The 18078-nt window shown below is 45.6% G+C and overlaps 2 protein-coding genes across 5 annotated transcripts in view; one reads left to right on the top strand and one right to left on the bottom strand.

The window, feature by feature from the left end:
- The first annotated feature begins 1426 nt into the window (after positions 1-1426).
- LOC101875969 (zona pellucida sperm-binding protein 4) lies at positions 1427-6521 on the top strand. Its single transcript, XM_031053292.1, has 11 exons — positions 1427-1746; positions 1825-1927; positions 2468-2623; positions 3000-3187; positions 3368-3465; positions 3802-3932; positions 4143-4332; positions 4415-4562; positions 5745-5823; positions 6107-6223; positions 6379-6521. The coding sequence occupies exons 1-11, from the start codon at positions 1588-1590 to the stop codon at positions 6519-6521; spliced, it is 1512 nt and encodes a 503-aa protein (XP_030909152.1). The 5' UTR covers positions 1427-1587.
- A 3148-nt stretch (positions 6522-9669) lies between these two features.
- The window catches only part of LOC101875801 (uncharacterized), a 32312-nt gene continuing 23903 nt past the window's right edge, over positions 9670-18078 (bottom strand). For all 4 annotated transcript variants that reach the window (XM_031053167.2, XM_005154106.3, XM_034061898.1 and 1 more), the window contains exons 7-9: positions 16916-17034; positions 12362-12476; positions 9670-11855 (exon numbers count right to left, since the gene is read on the bottom strand). In XM_031053167.2, coding sequence (XP_030909027.2) covers positions 12380-12476; positions 16916-17034 — 216 coding nt within the window. In that variant the 3' untranslated portion in view covers positions 9670-11855; positions 12362-12379. The remainder of the gene's footprint in view (positions 11856-12361; positions 12477-16915; positions 17035-18078) is intronic.

The raw sequence follows: 18078 nt of genomic DNA, 5'->3' as shown, positions 1-18078 counted from the left end.
AGATTAGAAATCCTACTCATCTAAACCACACACTGTTCTGGGATGTGTGTGATGATCTAGCCCCAAAGGACTAAACAGATTACAAAAGAACAGGCTAGGCCAGTGCTCCTACTGCAAAAAGTAGGGCACAAAAAAACATGCACAAAGTATGTGTGCATCACCCCTACAACAATGTAAAGATGTGCACGCCTCCATTGCACGAATGCAGAAACATCTGTATGGAAGATGGACAATAAGGCTTTTACTCTGTGTGGTTGCTGTAGCCTGATGTGTGGCATGAGAGATGGCTCTACACGAGACACATTGCAGTTACAGCAGGCAGTGGCTGTTGGCAGAAAGGGCTTTCTCTGGGATCACAGGGGTCCCCATTGTCTGTGTTTCAGGCCCATCAGAGCTCCTCCTGTCAGCTTGTGAGGGTCCCACAAAGCAGATGGTCCTGCCACCTTGCAGCCAGGCCTGAAAGAGTCTTGCTGCTGTCCCACACAACCACAGTACAAATGCGGGTGTAGTCCACAGCCAGGAGTGCTTAAGGGTAATCACCTCCTTTTTAGGTGTGCAAAGTCTCCTGAGCATCATAGTTTTCCACAGAGTTCACATGGAGGGCTGTTTCTATGTTTATATGTCAGCACCCTGTGTCTGGCATTTGAAGCAATGGCACCTTCAAAAGACCAAAAGAGCATTGTCATTCAGCTTCTTACACTCATGCAGAATACACAGGGGCAAGCAGGCAGATATCCTGGATGAACCAGTGGTGGGAAGAACTCAGGGTCAGAAAAAAGGGTTTGAAGACCCTCCTGAAGCTCTATAGCAAATGGCACCCATGAGCTCCTCTTAGCTTAGTGAGATGAATACAAACACATCTCCTGACACAAGATCAGTTCCTGCTCTGTAGTTTTCTTCAAAGGGTGCAAACAGACTGTGGTGGGTTCAGAGCCAGGTGAGGGCAATGGAAGGTGTTAAATTGTTGGTGTGGAGCCACCTGGACACTCAATGAATTTCTGATCCCAGCTGGCTCCAACATATAAAAGGGCTAGGCTAAGAGCACCTGCTTTGTGGGCCTTAGTAAGGGAGCAGGATGGGTGTTGTAGGACAATCTAGGACTGCATTTGAAGCTATGCTCTTCTTGGGGTTTCTTGGTCTCCTGGCTTTGGTTATGGGAGCTCATGGTAGTGTTTTCTCTGATCCCAGCCTGCTGGCTTGTGGTCAAGAAAGCATGCAGCTCACCTTATCTCCAGACTGGGAAGGGAATGCTACCTTTGTGTTGACTGCTTGGGGTAAGTGAGGATTCTGTCAGAGGCTTTGTTGCTGCTGTGTCTTTGTACAGTGCACAGGTATGCCTGGAATGAGGACAAAGAGGAATGATTTGATATGAAGTGTTGCCTAGCAGCTTCAATGCATCTTGTGTAGCCAGGGGGCTGTTAGATGACCCACCAGTCGAGGGTTGTGGTGGAGTGCTGTGTTTGGCTCTAGACAGTCTTGGCTGCTGGGTTTTCCCAAACATCTCTGCTGGTTCAGACCCTAATGCTGTCTAGAGTTTTATTTCTTATGGAAAAATAGGATTGTAGCGGACTCCATATTCAATGTAGGATGCTGAAGCCCCTGCTGCTGTCTTCTCTTTCTCTAGATCTTGAGGGGAAGGCACATGCTTTGCAGAATGATTCGGAGTGTGGGCTCTTGGTATTTGGGACCTCAGATGGCTCCCGGACAGTAATGATCTCCTATACTGGCTGTTATGTTTTTGAATGGGTAAGCGACCTCAGGAGTTCTGCTGGCACTGTGACTACAGCTGCTCTGGCTGCCCTGACTGGTGTGGCTCTCCTACAGGATGGCAATTACCTCATGCTGGTCGGGCTTGAAGAAACTGATGCTGCTGGACAAAAAGTTCTTCACGAAGAGAAGCTGCTCAGGTGCCCTGTGGACCTTCCTGGTAAGATTCTGGCAGCCCTTTGGGAGACTCTGCTTGTATCTGTGTCAGTGGGTACCCTTCCTTTCAGATGGACATTCCTAGTCAGTTAGTGGATTAGCGAAGGGGACTTTCTGTGGAGCAGAAGACTCCCTGGAGAATGATTTGGACACAGGAGCCACTCGCTTGTTGGGGACTTGTGCCTCCTTTGCCAGGCTAGTAGGTGAATGAATGTTCCTTGTGTTTCCTAGCCCTAGTTTGAGTGTAAGTCCCTGTAAACTTGGGGATTGAGCCAGAGACTAGATACAATGATTTTCCTATCTACCAGAGCTGATCCAGAACACTTTCCCTTGACAGATGCCATGCAGTCTAGTCTCCTTTACAGGGCCCCAGGGGAATACAGATCTTTCTTGAGCAGGTTTCCATGCCAGCTCCAGGCATGTGTTTGAACCTCATCAGAGTCCAGCTTCCTTTGACCTGTATGCTGCATCATCATGGCACCTTCCACCAGTGTTCTCTGTGACTTTGCCCTCACTCCTTACAAACTCCTGCTGTTTCTTTCAGCCCTGGATGCTCCAAGCAGCAGTGTCTGCTCTGCTGTCCTCAGCCAAGACCGACTGCTCTGTGCCTCCTTGCCTGTCAGCCAAGGAGACTGTGAAGTGCGAGGCTGCTGCTATGACCCTAGGGATAGGGTGATGCCTTGTTACTTTGGTAACACAGGTAAGTGTGAACAACTGCTCTCTTCTCCTCCTGGAGGAGCTGCAGACTGGGATTCCTTACTTCCCTGGCAGAGCAGGATTAGTGTGTACCAGTTCTACAGGTGGCTTAGGGCTATGTTTTTGGCTGTCAAGAATACTCAGTCCTATTGAAGCACCCAGCTCTCTCATGTGTATTACAACATAGCTTGGCTTATGGCCAGGATTGGTGTTAGTCTTGGAGGTGGTTACACTTGTCTTGCTGTACTTTGTGGTTGCTTTGGGCGTGACAGGCAGGAGAACCTGCAGGACTTGCTGGCCTTGTCCTTGTTGTGATGTTTGAGCCTCTTTTCCATCCCTCTTCTCCCTGAGCTCAAGATTGGTTATATCTTTTTCTCCAGTGACAGCTCATTGCACACCAGATGGCCATTTTTCCATTGCTGTCTCTCGGGATGTGACCCTGCCACCTGTTATCCTGGACTCTGTGCAACTGGCCAGTGGACACAGTACTGGCTGTGTCCCTGTTGTGAAAAACAATGCATTTGTTGTGTACCACTTCCCACTCCCTGCCTGTGGCACCACTTTTCAGGTAAGAGCTACAGCTATCACCAGGCTGGAATAGCGGGATCTTGCAGACCTGGAACAACCTGATGTGGCTTTAGCTACCTAGTGGACATCTTGCAGACTTCCAGAGCCAAAGGCTGTTCTTCAGCCCAGTGTTAATCCAGTTTGACTTTACTGCGGTGACAGTGCCCGGTCTCTCTTCCAGGTGACTGGAGACCAGGTCATATATGAGAATGAGTTGGTGGCATCCAGGGATGTGAAGTCTGGGAGGCTTGGCTCTGTCACTAGGGATAGCACTTTCAGGTAATACTCTGGGACTTGTATTGCTGGATGCCGTTGTGTTCAGTGTCACTAGAGAAACTTCTACTTGTCTTTAGCTCTGAATTCACAACGGGGCTATAGAGTAGGCTAAGGTCTGGTATGTCTCTAGTTAGTAAGAATAAAGCTGGTGCTGATCAGTGAAGCTCCATAGGCTTAAATCTGAACTCTAAAAGAATTTCAAGTATGTGTTAAAAGGAAATGTGGGATGAAAGATTGGGGATATAACTAATTAATGCAGCTGTTTCTTTGCCATCTTGGAAGAAGGAGACATCAGAGTGACCTTTATCTGATTCATTTGGGGCTTTCCTGTCCTACCAGGTTACATGTCCGCTGTAGTTACTCCACCACTGGGAGCTTCGTTCCCTTGAGTGTTCAGGTCTTCACATTGCCACCACTCCCTGCTGTGTCCCAGCCAGGTCCTCTGTCCTTGGAGCTGCGTATTGCCTCAGGTAGGATAGGTTTGCAGGATTTGCTCAAGCCTCCTGGTGCAGAGCTCTGCTCTCTGCTGAGAAATAAAGGAGTATTTAATGGGTGAATCCAGCACTGCTTTTTCCCTGCCTTGGCAGGAACTTATTGCCATGGTTATAAAGGATGCTCTCAGGCTCCCTCTTTCTGTTTGTTCCTGCTCTAAAATGGTTGTTGGTTTTCTTCTATCCCAGATGGAAGCTATACTTCCTACTATACTGACAGTGACTATCCTGTTCTGAAGACTTTGAGAGACCCTGTTTATGCAGAGGTCAAAATCCTTCAGAGAACAGACCCAGACCTGATTTTGGTCCTGCACCACTGCTGGGCCACACCAAGTGTCAATCCCCAGCAACAGCTGCAGTGGCCTGTTTTGGTGGATGGGTAAGTGATTTGTAAATATCCCTACAAGTAAATAGGGTCAGGTGAATGACTTCCACTTTTTTTGCTGCTGGCTGCTTCTCAGGTGCCCTTACACAGGGGACAACTATCAGACACAGCTGGTGCCTCTGAGTGTTACCTCAGGACTGCGGTTCCCTTCTCATTACCAGCGTTTCACCCTCTACACATTCACCTTTGTGGACTCCATTTCTCAAGAGATGCTCTCTGGGCTGGTAAGATCGTGTTCTGGCTGCCTAGCTTCCTACTGAGGACAAGTAACATGTGAGCAGTAAGAACTACTTTAGGAGGCTTTTGGCCTTCTTGGGAGGAGGAGGCCAAAAGACTAAGAAAATCCCCTCCTGAAACAGGAGGAGAGAGGTTGATAAAGGAAACTTAATTTCCTGAGATTAATGTGGTAGAGGTAAGGTGCATCACCAGAGGGATGCATCAGGAAATGGGCTTAAAAGATATATCTACTTAAGCAAGGGCTAGCTTGCTGCCTAAACTGTTCTATTGAACTAGCTTAGGGTGTGTGCTTCAACCGTGCCAAACCTTTTGCACACGAAAGTGTAGTGGTGCTTGGGCAGCTGCGTCCCAAGTGTCAGAAGTGCTGTAACTCTAGATGTGAGTTTGAAGGCCTATGGTAAAGGTGCTGAGGTTGCCCTCCGCAGGCAGCAGAGGGCTCCAAGGCTACACAGGGCTTGTATTCGGAGCAAGCTGAAGCAGTCTTTCTGCTTTCTCTTCTGTAGTCAGGTGCACTGAGTCTGGCTGAAATGATGTTAACTTTCTGCATAACAACGCATAGGGACTCTTGCCCTCAGAAGCAGTTCTATGGGTTTTTTTGGTTTTTTTTTTTTTTTTTTTACTTGTGGCTAAAACTGTGTTAATAGTTAGAACATTGTGTTAATTGCTGAATAGTGCTTGCACAGCATCAAGGCTTACTCTCCTAGCTCTGCTGTTCAAGCATTATATTTTAACCCCAAGTTAGTAGGCATAGGGTAGGCTAAAAGCTGGAAGGAGTACAGTTGGGACAGCTGACCCAGATGGTCAAATGGATATTCCATCCTTTATCATGTCATTCTCTGCAATAAACACAGGAGGGTTTTGTCTTCCAATGTAGCTGCTACTCAGACTGGCTGGGCATCAATCCACTTATGGGAGCAGAGTAGGTAACTTGCCTTTGCATCACCTGTGCTTTTGTTACTTACTCTTCTGTTCTCCTCATATAAAACTGTCTTTATCTCTTGAGCTGTTTCTGCTTGTTTTGGCTTTAATAGCCTTTCCTCACCCAGCGGAGACAGGGCAGGGGGCTCTGTGGGTGCTTAACTGCTGACTAGGCTCAGTGCACCACACCAGGGTATGAACTGTCTACAGATACTGGCTGAGTGGTTTCAGGATGTGTCCATTCTTTCTAGGTGTACCTGCACTGCAGTGTTTCAGTGTGCCACAGATCTGTACAGGAGTCCTGCACTACTACTTGCCCTGCTACAGCCAGTAAGTGTCCTAGCCCTCCTGCTTCCCACCCAAAGGGGCAACAAGGGTCTAACCTCTCAGCTGGGGTGTAGGATATGTAGTGTATGGATTTAGTTATCTTGAGCCATAGACAGCTTGAAAGGCATTTCCTACTACTTTCTACTGAGGAGGTCTTCAGAGGCTCTTAATTCTGTACTGACTTGGCTTTCAGAGCTTCTCATGTGTTGAGAAGCTGACCTAGACAAATTCTGCTGACCTTCAGGGCTATGTGTCTTCCATGTAAAACCTTCATATTGCTCTGTAGGGGATAAAAGGAGTGCTGAGCATCCTCTTGAGGATGGTGTCTCCCATGTCTGCAGCAAAGGCCCTGTGATTTTCCTCCAGGATGAGCTAAGATGGGACACAGCCAAGGATGGCCTTGGTAAGTGTGCCAGATCAGCATGACCATCTTGGGGAAGGTCCTGCTCTAAGTGGGGAAGGTCCTGCTCTAAGTCTTTCCCCACACAAAGTCTGAGCCCCTGAGGGCATCCCTGTGCCTCTCCAGGAGAGTGTTAACTGGAGCCTCTCTCCTCACAGGAGCATATGTGAACACTGCAGCCCCCTGGGCTCTGGGGTTTGCTGCTGTAACAACTGGGGCAGCTCTGTGCATGGTGTTTGTGGCTGCTGTGCTGTGGCGCAGGAAGGGGTCTGTAATGCATGAAATCAGTATATTGCAATAAAACAGTTGTAAAATCCACTTGGTCTGTGGGGCTCCTTCTCCCTGGCCCAGAGCCACATACAGGAGTGTGTCCTGGGGACCCTGGCTGAAAGCCTCTGCTTGCAAGACAAAAACTCTCCTGAGAGAGAACTGGCTGAGAACTTTCCAAAGGCTGTTTCTCTGAATCAGTCTCACTTCCTGGCTATTTACTGTGCTCTGGGGCTAGAGCTGACTGCTGCTGTTAAGAGGGAGCCTTTTTAATGACCAGGGCAGCTAGGAAGCTGCAAACTGAGACAGAGGAGTGATGCTGGGTGGTGTCCACATTTGTGTCAGTGGCTAAGGTGGCCTCCTGAAGTCCTTGCCTTGGCTCCTCTCAAACACTGTGTAGAAGTGCAGCAAAACTAACCCAAATCAAGACTTGCAGCTGCTTCTCCTTTGGGGATGCAGAGCCAGTATTTGTGCAGAAGAGCTGGGAACTGCCTACTTGTCCCTGAGCTCACTAGGTAAGTCAGGGTTGTGTTCATATGGTGTTGAGACTTGGAGGCAGGAATGGCAAGGCACTACAAAAATGGACCTTCCTAATGATCCTATATGAGAGCCTACCTCTCTCTGGAAACAAAAAAGGGCAGGTGGGACTTTTTGGAGGATGAGAGCAGGGAAACTTCATCCCAACTGGAAAAAATAGCAAAGGTCCCAGGTTGTTTGAACTTCAGGAAAAAAATCAAACTTGATTTGAAGTTTAATTTTAAACTTTGATGTGAAAGCAGACAATGAAGTCTTCAAAGATTTTGGTTTAAAGCTAATTTGACACCACTGTTGGTATAACAGTGCCACAGATGTGCTGTTTTGAGATGAGAAAACTTGCTGTTCTGAGCATCAGGAGCAATTCAGTGCAGTGATGTCAGTCACAGCAGCTGAGCAGGGCCATTCTCAGCTTCCTGAGGTCATGGACAAAGTCCAGCAAATATCTCCAGATGGTGCAGCAGGAAAGGGGGTCCACCACCCTACTTCCTGCCCAAGCTGGGGGAGCTCTGGTGCTTGCACCCACACTGAGATCCCCTTAGAGCTGATGGAATAGCCCTTGAGCAAGTACTTCAGAGGGGAAGGTAAAAGTATTTTTCTCTTTCCTCCTCTGCCCCCTTTATTAGAAATTATTAGTGTGTTGTCTCCCTCTTCCCCCACCCCTGGGCTATATTAAAAATTCCCCCTGTTAAAAGACAGGAGAGCAGTCTTCATACCTTTCAGGGGCCTTTAAAGTAGAAGAGCAGCTCCTGTATACATGGAAGCAAAGGACTGAAGAGTGCCTTGGTTGAGATATTTTTCTATGTAACTGGCCACTGCCAATACTGCAGTTGGAAAGCATTAATAGATGCTGGGAACTACTTTTAATTCTTTTCTTTCTCCAGCAAGAATTTTTTTGAATCATCTTACAATGTTTCTGGTTCTCTAGCAGAGCTGTTCTTCCCTGCTACTTCCAGGATAACCCGTGCTCTTAAATCCTGCCTGTTTTGAAAATGTAATCGGAAGATAACACTGTATGTATAAGAGTTGTATGGTGGGAGGGTGAACGAGATCACAAGCTGGAGAAATCCTCATCTGGATATAGGTCAAACAGCCTCATCCCTTAGGGAGTGACTCTGGCAACTAAATGACCTTGGCCCAGGTTGTGATCTGTTTGGGAAAGCAGAGTGTAAACTCCTAATGACAGGTCTTTAGCTGCTGTCTGTAATGTTAATTAACTGTGCAATTAGAGTAATATAGACCACACCTTTCCAGTACATCAGGCAGGGTGCTCTGGCACTTTTAGCAGTGTGTGTTAGCCAAGATCTACACACCTTCCTTGCTGCTGATGGAGTCTTCCTATGCCCTGCAAGGTAGACAAAAATAGTTGATTAGAGAGCTTACGTGTCTGGGTGAAGACTGAAGGGACTGGAGAGCAAAGTCCCTGCCCAGCTGCTCCCTGCTGCCCTCCATGGGGCTGCTGAACCATCCCAAAGAGGTAGGGAGCTCTGGGCACATAGTCTCTGGGGATCAGGTAGGTTCTGCTGCAGAGCTGGATCTTTCTGTAATGGCCCTGCTTCTGAGTGTAGGGCGCATGCATAGATAAGTGGAGGTGAGAGCAGAGGAGTGAACTTAATTCCCTCAAGCCAATCCAGGAAGTATCCTGTGCTTAAGGCTTGGTATTTGGTCCCTAGCAGGAGGGGAAGGCTGTAAGCAGCAGTGGGATGAGGGGTGTGTGTGAAGCACTGGTACTGGGTGAAAGATAGGCAACACACATTTCACCCCCCGGTGCATTGTCCCCATCTTCCTAGCCTGTCCTTCTCTACTCGGATATTGGGGCTTTCATAGCTCCATTCTGCAGGAGGTAAAATTGCAAAAGTGTGGGTTGTTGGGTTGTTTGGATTTCTTGGTTGGTTTTTTTTTGGGGGGGGGGGGGGGGGGTAGGGGCTGATTTTTTTTTTTTCCTGCCTCCACAGGTGCATTTCTGTCTCCTCCCCATCCCCCAGCCTCTACTTTCTTTAGTTGGGTCTCATTGATTTCTCCTTTATGTTCTTTTGAGTAACCTATATGACTTGTATTGGCACCCTCTTTAGCTTCACTCTACACTGCCTGGTTATACAGCTGAAGGTGTATAACCAGGTGTGGGTTGCTGTGGATACTGGCCTTGGCTCCTGCACGTGAAGAAAAGCTGCCCTGTTCAGGGTGTTGCTGTCGGCTGTGAATGAAGGAAGCTGTTGAAAAACAGCCTTGAAGCCAGCACCTCTCTGCTGAGCCTGTTGTGTGGTGCTGATAATTAAACCAGATTTTTGGGAAGAAACCCTGATGCTGAGTGTCTGCATACTTTGTCACTAGAGCCTTCACCCTCTCCTCTGGGGGTGGTGTGTGCTGCCTTGCTCTATCTCATCTGTGGCTTTGGAAGCACTGAATATAGGGCTGCTGAAACTGAACATCACACGTGGCCTGAGCTTTCCAAAGGATCTCTGTGCTGTCTGGGTCTTTGAAAACAGCACCAGTCTCAAAACAACAAGCTTGCTGCTTTTCCAGAGCTAAAGTTCTTTGAAAGTGTGGAGTAACAGTTCCTTTCTTGCCTACCTGTGTTCACCTGAAACTATAAATGTGGCAGTTACTATATTACCATCCAGGGCTTCATTAATAAGATATGTGAAAACTATTGTAGTGATGCTTTTATTAAATTTCTTATGCTTGTATTACAATGCATTCTGTAATGGAGAACTATACAGTATGTTACATTTTATAAATATATTTCTGAAAATACATGAATATATTTCATATAATACTATAATAAAAAAGAGTGCTAGTTCATTTTAGTAAAAAAAACCCACAAACTTATAATGTGAATGGTGGTGGTTGGAAATAGCAGTTCACGATGCTACATCTTAAAACACTTCAAATTCAGTTTACACTGATTCACATTCCTTACAGACTCTGTAAAGCTGGAGGGATAATGGAGGGTGTAAGTTAATGCAGGATTTTAGTCCCCTGTATTTATGGAGATATACAGACTATTCACAGAATAATCAAGTTATAAATCTTTCTAGCTTTGGATGAAGCTAGCAAGATATACAGTGAATAACCAAGTCCTGCAGCAGCTACAACTGAAATATTAAACATAGCACCTACTTTAGGGTGCTAACTTTGAGTCAGCACAGAGCTTTTGGGGTTTTTATTGGGTGGGTGGTTTTGGGTTTGGTGGTTCAGTTGTTCTTTGTTTTGGGGTTTTTTTGGGGGGGAAGGGTGTTGGTTGGTAGGTTTTTTTTGTTTGTTTTGTTGGTGGTGGTTTTGGACATGCTAAGTAACAACCCTTCTGATATGTGAAGAACCAGGACTGGGCTGCTGCCTTTACTCCTGCAAACCACAGATGCCTGGAAGAGTGTGACTGGGGAGCTTTGATTCTCAGAAGAGATCCTGCTCTGGTTTAGCAGACTCCTAGGCCTCCACCTGATCCTAGTGGGCAAGGGGGAAACATCTGTTACTGAAAGGCCAAGCCTGCTAAAGTTGATCCATTCCTGACAGCTTCTCAAATCTTGGTTCCCAGGCATGTTTGGGTTATGGAAGGATTTTGAAAGAGCAACTGCTTGACTTCCACTTGCATTGTAATTTAGAGGGTAGAATGATCTACTAACAAGAGGCAAAGTTTATTTGTTTAAATCTTTCCTCTATGTACCTTAATTATTGTGCTAATACCAGTAAGAGCTGGTCTGCAGAGACCACTGCAACCATGGGACCTTCAGAAGCATGGGCTGCCTGTCTCTTGAGTCTGGAATCAGTGGACATGGGGCAGTAGGTCAGCCACCAATCATGGCCACTGTTACAACTGTTACATGATTGTTAACAGGGCCCTAAAGACCAGCAGCTTGTAAAGGATATATGTTTTACTAACTCTTCCTTGCAGATCTGTGCTCCCTCTTGCCTTTTCCCAGCAGTGAGAGCATAGGCTGACCTATTTGGCAAAATTACTATCCTACCTGCACAGCCAGAGGACTTAACTTGTAACTTAGAAGTAGGAATTCAAGCCTGGTTCCCTCCCCAAAAAAGCATAAGAGCTGGGCTGCCTGGTGAAATTGAGGTGTTTCCTCAGATGAACCCTCTGGTCTCTTTAAAGGCTACTTCCCACAGTGCTCCTCACTCTGATCTCTGCAATGAACGTGCATGATGTCTGTAGGGCAGCACTAGATTCGAGAGGCCTCTGCAGAAGGAGCAGGCTTGCAGGATTAGAAGCTAGTGGTGGATTCAGTAATGGCCTTGTAGGAAGTCTTGGCTTTACAGACATGGTTTTCCTGTTAAGAGTCCAGTAAAATGGCACAGTTGGTCAGATGCCGTTCTGAATGGAGGAGCTATGTTGGGGACACACAGAGACTGCCACTCAGCCCACCCCAAGAGGACACCGTCCTTCCAACAGCCACTTCTGCACTGGGCAATGAGTCCCTGGCACCCTTCTAGATGCTGCTGTGTCCCATAAAGTTTAAATGTATTTCAGTTGGAGAAGGTCCCCAGAAAGCTATGACAATTTAAAAGCTTCAATGTTTCAGTAATGGTGTTTCTAACCCAGAGAGGAGGAGGAAGAGTTTCCATATCTCTATCGTTTACATTGTCCAGACACTAACAACAATTTTCATCTGTGGCTTGACTTCTGTGACTGTATTTCAGATTCGGGAGCAAAACTGTGCATAGCTGAGCATAGAAAAGTCCACACATCCTTCTCTACCTCCCCCTTCTCTCCTTCCCTTCCAATACTCAAAGTGGAGTTGCTCTGTTGACAACTGCAGGATGCAGGTTGCGCAAAGTAACCTTGGGGTTCTTGGGTTTGTGTCCACTGGTGTTCCATTTTGCCTTTCTGAAACAGAAACGTAGTGAATATGAGAGACCAGCAAAAGTTTCTCTGTATTTAACCCGTGGGCTGAGTTGGGAAGATGGAAAATGAGGCTGAGCCTGGTTCTCTTTTAGTCTTGATTATGGGCAAATTATTTCTTTCCCAAGACACCTGGTTGGCTTATTATTTGGGAGTCTTTTAACTGACTGCAGATGTAAGAATTTGCTGCTGCACTTCTTACAAAAAGGCTGCATGATGTAGCCTATATGACTACAGATACCTTTAAATTGTGTTTTGTGTTTGGTTTTGCTTTTTGTCAAAGCGAGGACTATTAAAATGAAGGTATATGGGCCAGTCCTAAGCTGGCATGAATCCATATAATTTGAACTTCAAAAATCTGACATGTTTTTGTCCTTTTGTGTTGGAGCATTTCTGGATGAAGGAACAGGACTGTCTCATTACTGTGCTGAGAAGAGGCAAAAACCCCCCTCAATCCCACAAAGAAACACATGCTGCTTTACTTATTTTACCTTGTTCTACTCAGGTTATCAGAAAGGCCATATGTTTTCATTCTTTGTATTTTGTCCCAGAACGATCATGGAGTTCCTCTCAGTTTTCCTTAGCTCTGAAGACATAATATCTGGCCTTAGAAAGGGAAAAATACAATTAAAACTGATACCCAGCAGTCAGAATGCATGGCTGTGCTTTTAGTATTAATATGCTGTGCATATGTATTTAACATCCAAGCTGCACCCAGAGCAGCTTCCCCCTCTCCAGTTTGACATTCCAAAACAGATACTGTCCAAATATTTGTGGCAGCATACAAAAGGGAAAAAAAGAGCTACAAAATGCAGCACTTGGCACAGAGTCACAATATAATGGATGAATACAAACATCAGTTTGTTGACAGCAACCACTATTTTCTGTCTAGCTGGAAGCGAAGGGGAGAGACTGGTGGATGAATGTCACAGAGAAGTTAAAAACTCTGGCCTGAAGTAGTAAGTAGGAAATGAGACATTTTGAAGAACAACAGTGAGCTAGCTGCAGACTGTCTCCAAATTATTTTTTTTGTTCATTATTTATTACATACGATTGAAATAAGTGTAATGCATCCTATTTGGTTGTAATAGCTCATCCCTCTGGGAGCTATGGAAGACAAACCTTCTGGAACGCTTTTGAAAAATAGCTGCTGTTTAAGAAAGAATAGCTGTACTTTTGTGGGGTTTTTTAATACAGTATTTCAAAGCTATTTATTTAAAATAATAGTAACATCTATTTGCTTCAAATCCTTCATTTTACAAATTTTTCAACTCAAAATCCTGACTCATGTGGTGCAGATTTTTTATTTTGCCAGCTACAAATTTCTTTTCTTTTTGACCTAAATGTTGTATGATTTTTATCTTGTTCAGCTTTTAATTCTTTTTCAATGGAATTGTCAAACGTCTGCCTTGAAGTTATTCTTTAATTCTTCATCTGCTTCACAACCTTGAGCACAGAGATCTCTCAGTAGTAATTTCCCACATGAAGGGCAGTGTTTGGACCCAGATATGCAGCTCTAGGGCCCTTTTCAGCCTTTGCTATACAATAATGAAGATGGGAATTGTCATGTTAGAACTGCACTGTCCTTCCTAACTTACTTTACCTTAACCACGAAGCAGTTATCGTATCGCAGCAAGCTTTTGGTGGCTGTCAAACTGAAATTAGCATCCTTACCATGAAAGATAACATAATTTGAGGTTAGCTCATTCCCACGCAGTTTACATTAAAACTGCAACTCCCACAGATACACAGGTAGGTGTGTCTGCACTGGAATGCCAGAATGGGATTGCCCAAAGCTTCCCAAATTAGATCCTGCCTTTCCAGGTGGTTGGGGCTAGCGTCAGAAAAGCTCCTGAGCACAATTACTTCCAATGAGATAGCTGCCTCTGTATCTATGCCAGGGCTGGAAAAACTGCTGGGCCAGTCTGCTTCTCGGCAGCAGTAATGGCAAGCAGTGGAAGGCTGTATGTTTCTCTGTTTGTCCTCAAAGGGAGGTAGGGAAAGTAAGTAAAAATTATGTAAATGTGTTAATTTGCTTCTCCTTGACCCTGGGTTTTGGAGATTGTAACGCAATTGTAGCCAGAGCCAACTTCACACATTTTATAATGTCAGATGGAGTGGCGACATACAGGCAATAACTTGATCAAGGTTGGCTCCTGCATAACTTTCAGCCCAACTTTCACATGTCAGGCTGTTCAAAGCAGCATCAGGTTGTAACTGTTTAACAAGGGCAAGCATTTGACCATATCATCTGTTATCATTATCAAACTAGTCACTTTGGAAGGGCAACAAGTTTTTGTCTTGGGGGTCATTTGAGCTAGAAGTAATTCCTTGCTCTTTGTGGAGGCATTATTCTGCAATGATCTGGGGAAGAAATCTACTTTTCCTGCCACAGGTCAGATCCAGGCCCATGTGCTGCTTAAGTTCACGACACTATAATCAAGTCACTCATCTGCCTGGTCTGGCCCTTTGCACAAAATTTTGCTTTGCAGGAGTAAATGTACTAGCAGGAAAAGAAAAATGAAATGAAAACCGGAGCCTGTTCAGAGCAATGTATGACAAACCACCAAGTCTTGTGCCAGTACGTTTACCTTGGCAGGCCCCCCTCTCCTGCTGGAAGAACGAAGTTATCTCTACTCTGAGAATTATTTTGTGGATGTTTGAAGAAAAAAAAGAAAAAAAAAAGAAAATAAAAAAGAAAACCAAAACAACTGCCCTGAGTAGATCATTCATCAGAGCAGAGTGGGAGCATGAAAGGGGATTTGCTTTGACCTAGTTATAAAAACAAAAACAAAGAGACTTTCCCTAATTGCCCAAATGACTGGGTGTTAAAAGCAACAAAGAGAATCATAGAATAGTTTGGGTTGGAAGGCACCTCTCTGCTTCCTTCACAGCTGTATGTTAATACAGGGCATCAGGCTCCGACCTGTTTCCAGTGAAACACCTTGGGAGATGTCTCTGTGACCAAGGAAGCCTGGGTAAGCAAAAGCCAGCCAATTCCATATGCCTGCATGTACAAACAGAACCGGAGCCAGGACAAACATGTTTCATAAATTAAAGCAAAGACAGTGGCTTTAAATTCTGAGAATATCAGGGCTTCAATGTTTGCTTTGTCAAGAGCTGTAGACAAGCAAGATTTTCTTGCTTTGCCATTCCACTGCAGGAAGGGCTTCATTTTTTCTCCAGCAGCATTTGAAGCCCTGTCACTAACCCTAAACCTAACTTTTTATTTCGAAGGAGCTGAGGGCTGCTATGTATCCAAAATGCCATAGGAGCAAGGTGCCCAGGTTTTTCAGGCACTGGTGAAAAGCCCAGTGTGCACTGCTGTTTCAGGGTGTGGGACAAAAAGGGCAAGATCAAATGCAGATACGGCTCGGGAATAAAAGGTAGGAAGCAGGAGAAGAGGCAGTGAAGGGAGATAAAGGGCATGAGTAGAGGCAAGGGTTTTATGTAGATATATGGGAGAAGAAAGTTAGTGAAAGAAAAGAGAAGGCCATTCATCAGCTATGGAAAGCAGCCTGGAAGAATCAGTGTATGAGATATCTGGGGCTGTCCAGTTACAGCCAGGTGAAAGAAATCATCAACTTGGCATCTTGCTATACAGCATTTCCATGGCAGTAGTAGCTGTCCAATACATATGCGGAAGTCGCAAAAGCTGTTTCTGTTAGGAGCTATTGGGCTGACCCTGTTGGAGTCAGCCCAATGAAGCTGAGGACCTAGCCTGCAATTCTCAGTGTCCTCAGTGCTGCAGAGAAAGGGACAAATGGGATATCACAGAGACATGACTTTTCTGAAACCCAAATAAAATCCTGGTTCTATTCAGGTTTGGAGGGAAGGTTCCCAAGAGTTTGTGGTTTTACCCCAGCTGGTTTACCATCTATTTTAGATGGAACTGTTTGATCTCTTTCTGCTTTGTGTTTCTTTCAGTTTCTCAAACAATAGGAGGAAGCTTGCCTGTTACATGTGCTTGGGCTCCAACCAAGCTTTTCCCAGCTGGAAAAATCACTCCATTAACTACAGCGGATTTTTTTTCCAGATGTAATTATGAGATTCCCTGTTCCCTTGTGCGTTTTTTAAGGTAGGTAGAGGCTATGGGGAACAATGGGACATTCCTGAGTGCTTAAACAACTGCTGTTCCCCCATCACCACCCCCTCTAAAATCTGAGGAGGGCTTAAGCACATTTGAGCTGTTTCACATAAGGTTACTGAGACCTCAGCTGAAAAAACACATGGAGGTATGCAACTCCGTGTCATGCTTCTGCTTTGGTGAGTAAGATACCCAGTCTCTTCCTGTTACCTGATTATGTACACAAACAACCCAAATTCACTAGACCAGCTGGGAGATCTTGGCAAACACACAGGAAATATCTGTGCAAGGGGTAGCTGGCAGCACTGTCATCACCTCAGAGAGACATGCACTGCACAGCATAGCTCAGAGGCCAGGCTGTAACTAAACTGGTAGACAAACTTGCCCAAGGGACCAGCACAGATTTCTTAACAGAAATTAAACCTTGCTTGACCCAAACGTTTATCTCCAGCAACAAGCACATCCTGCCCATAAGCACACTCTCAGCAAACTTCATGTCATCTTCTTCTGACAGGAAAACTTCCAGCTGATCCTGACTGTCCCATCCCATCACATGTCAGACGCAAGATGGATTACAGTTCCACTAGATGGAAAGTGTGAAGGTGGATAGAGGACAGCATTAACCTTGACTGCAATACTCAGGAGTGAGCAGAAAGACAAGTCATTACCCTATAGAATGGCTCTGACTAGTTGTCAACATGCCCTTGCCCTGCTGGGGGTAAGTATCTTCATTTAGGGACTCTAACATTTCCATAATTTTCACACAGGTAACATTATCCAGTTAGGATCTTAGAGCACCTGAGGCACCAAGGAGGCAAATCGCTTTGCTGGCCAGGATCACTACATGCAATGGACCAAGGGTAAGGAGAGGTCTTCTCCAGCCAGCAGCAACCAGAGGTAAACCTCCCATCACCTCCTCCCAAAGACTAACCGAAAATCTCCCACAGCTCTGCCTTACCTGTACAGCTGTGGACAGGACCTCTTCAGAGCGGCAGAGGACAGACCCAGCTTGTTCTGGTTTCTCAGACGTGTCTTCCTCATAAGATCTTTCATTCTCCCCCAAGCATGGCTCTCACCCTAGGGAGCAAAAAGAAGCCACAACGTGAAGGACCAAAGGCTAGCTGCTGGCAGATCTCATCTGGCCAACATATGACACTTCAGGGTACTCCAGGGTGGTAGGAAGAGGGGAGATTCCTTATTTCAGACAGATAAGAGTCAGGTACCGGGACCCCCCCCCCCACCTTGCAATGATGCCCAGTGGCCAGCCTGTACTTGTATGGGACACAATGAGACAGGATGGATCAACTGTCACTAATACCATCCTTTTTCTATTTTGTTACCAAACTGTTCTGTTACTAGGACACTCCTGTTCTTTCTGACCCAAGATTTCACAGAGTGAAGGCACTTCACTGTCGAGTGAGTGGCTGCCAAATGGCACGTTTTACCTTATTGTTATACTGTGCTAAAGGTTTGGTTTCCTACCTACTCATATGCACCCAGGGGGCCTTCACAACAAAAACAACACAAAAAAGCAGCTTGACTCCATTCTCCTTTCTATTAGGCCAGGTGCATTGGTATCAGCCCTTTTCAAGTTGATGACTTCTGTGGACCATGAATTAGAAGAGATCAAGCCTTTGTTTTCCTGTCAGGTCTGCAAGCTGCAGCTCTTGGGCACTTACATTTGAAATGCTAATAGAGATTATCAGGAGGTCAGAGAGTCCCATGAGGCCCTCCCTGATGTTTATTCTCTTCAGGCTGTGAGCTCATCTGGACTCTTGAACTGTAAAGGAGCCACGTACCAAAAAATTTAATAGGTTGTTGGGGGTTTTTTTGCTACATTGTTTTAAATTTCCTAAAGTAATGGCTGGAAAACCTTGGGAACAGAACAAAAACGATCATGCCCCAGGACTAGTGTAGTGGGAAGAAATGGTTCCCGTCTAATGAAGTTCTGAAACCATTGTCACATTTGGGGCTTTGTTCTGCCAGGTCCGGAGGTGCCTTCCCACTGTGCCACCAGCAGAGCCATTACTCCATGGGTTGTGACCACCTTGGGAGCTGAAAACTGCAACACCGGTTTCTGTGCTATTGAGTTAATTGCCTGTGAGACTGTTTACTCATGAA

The sequence above is a fragment of the Melopsittacus undulatus genome, chromosome 4 (genome assembly GCF_012275295.1).
Source record: "Melopsittacus undulatus isolate bMelUnd1 chromosome 4, bMelUnd1.mat.Z, whole genome shotgun sequence".
In the NCBI taxonomy this organism is placed as follows: domain Eukaryota; kingdom Metazoa; phylum Chordata; class Aves; order Psittaciformes; family Psittaculidae; genus Melopsittacus; species Melopsittacus undulatus.
This window is presented reverse-complemented; position numbering and strand designations above follow the sequence as displayed.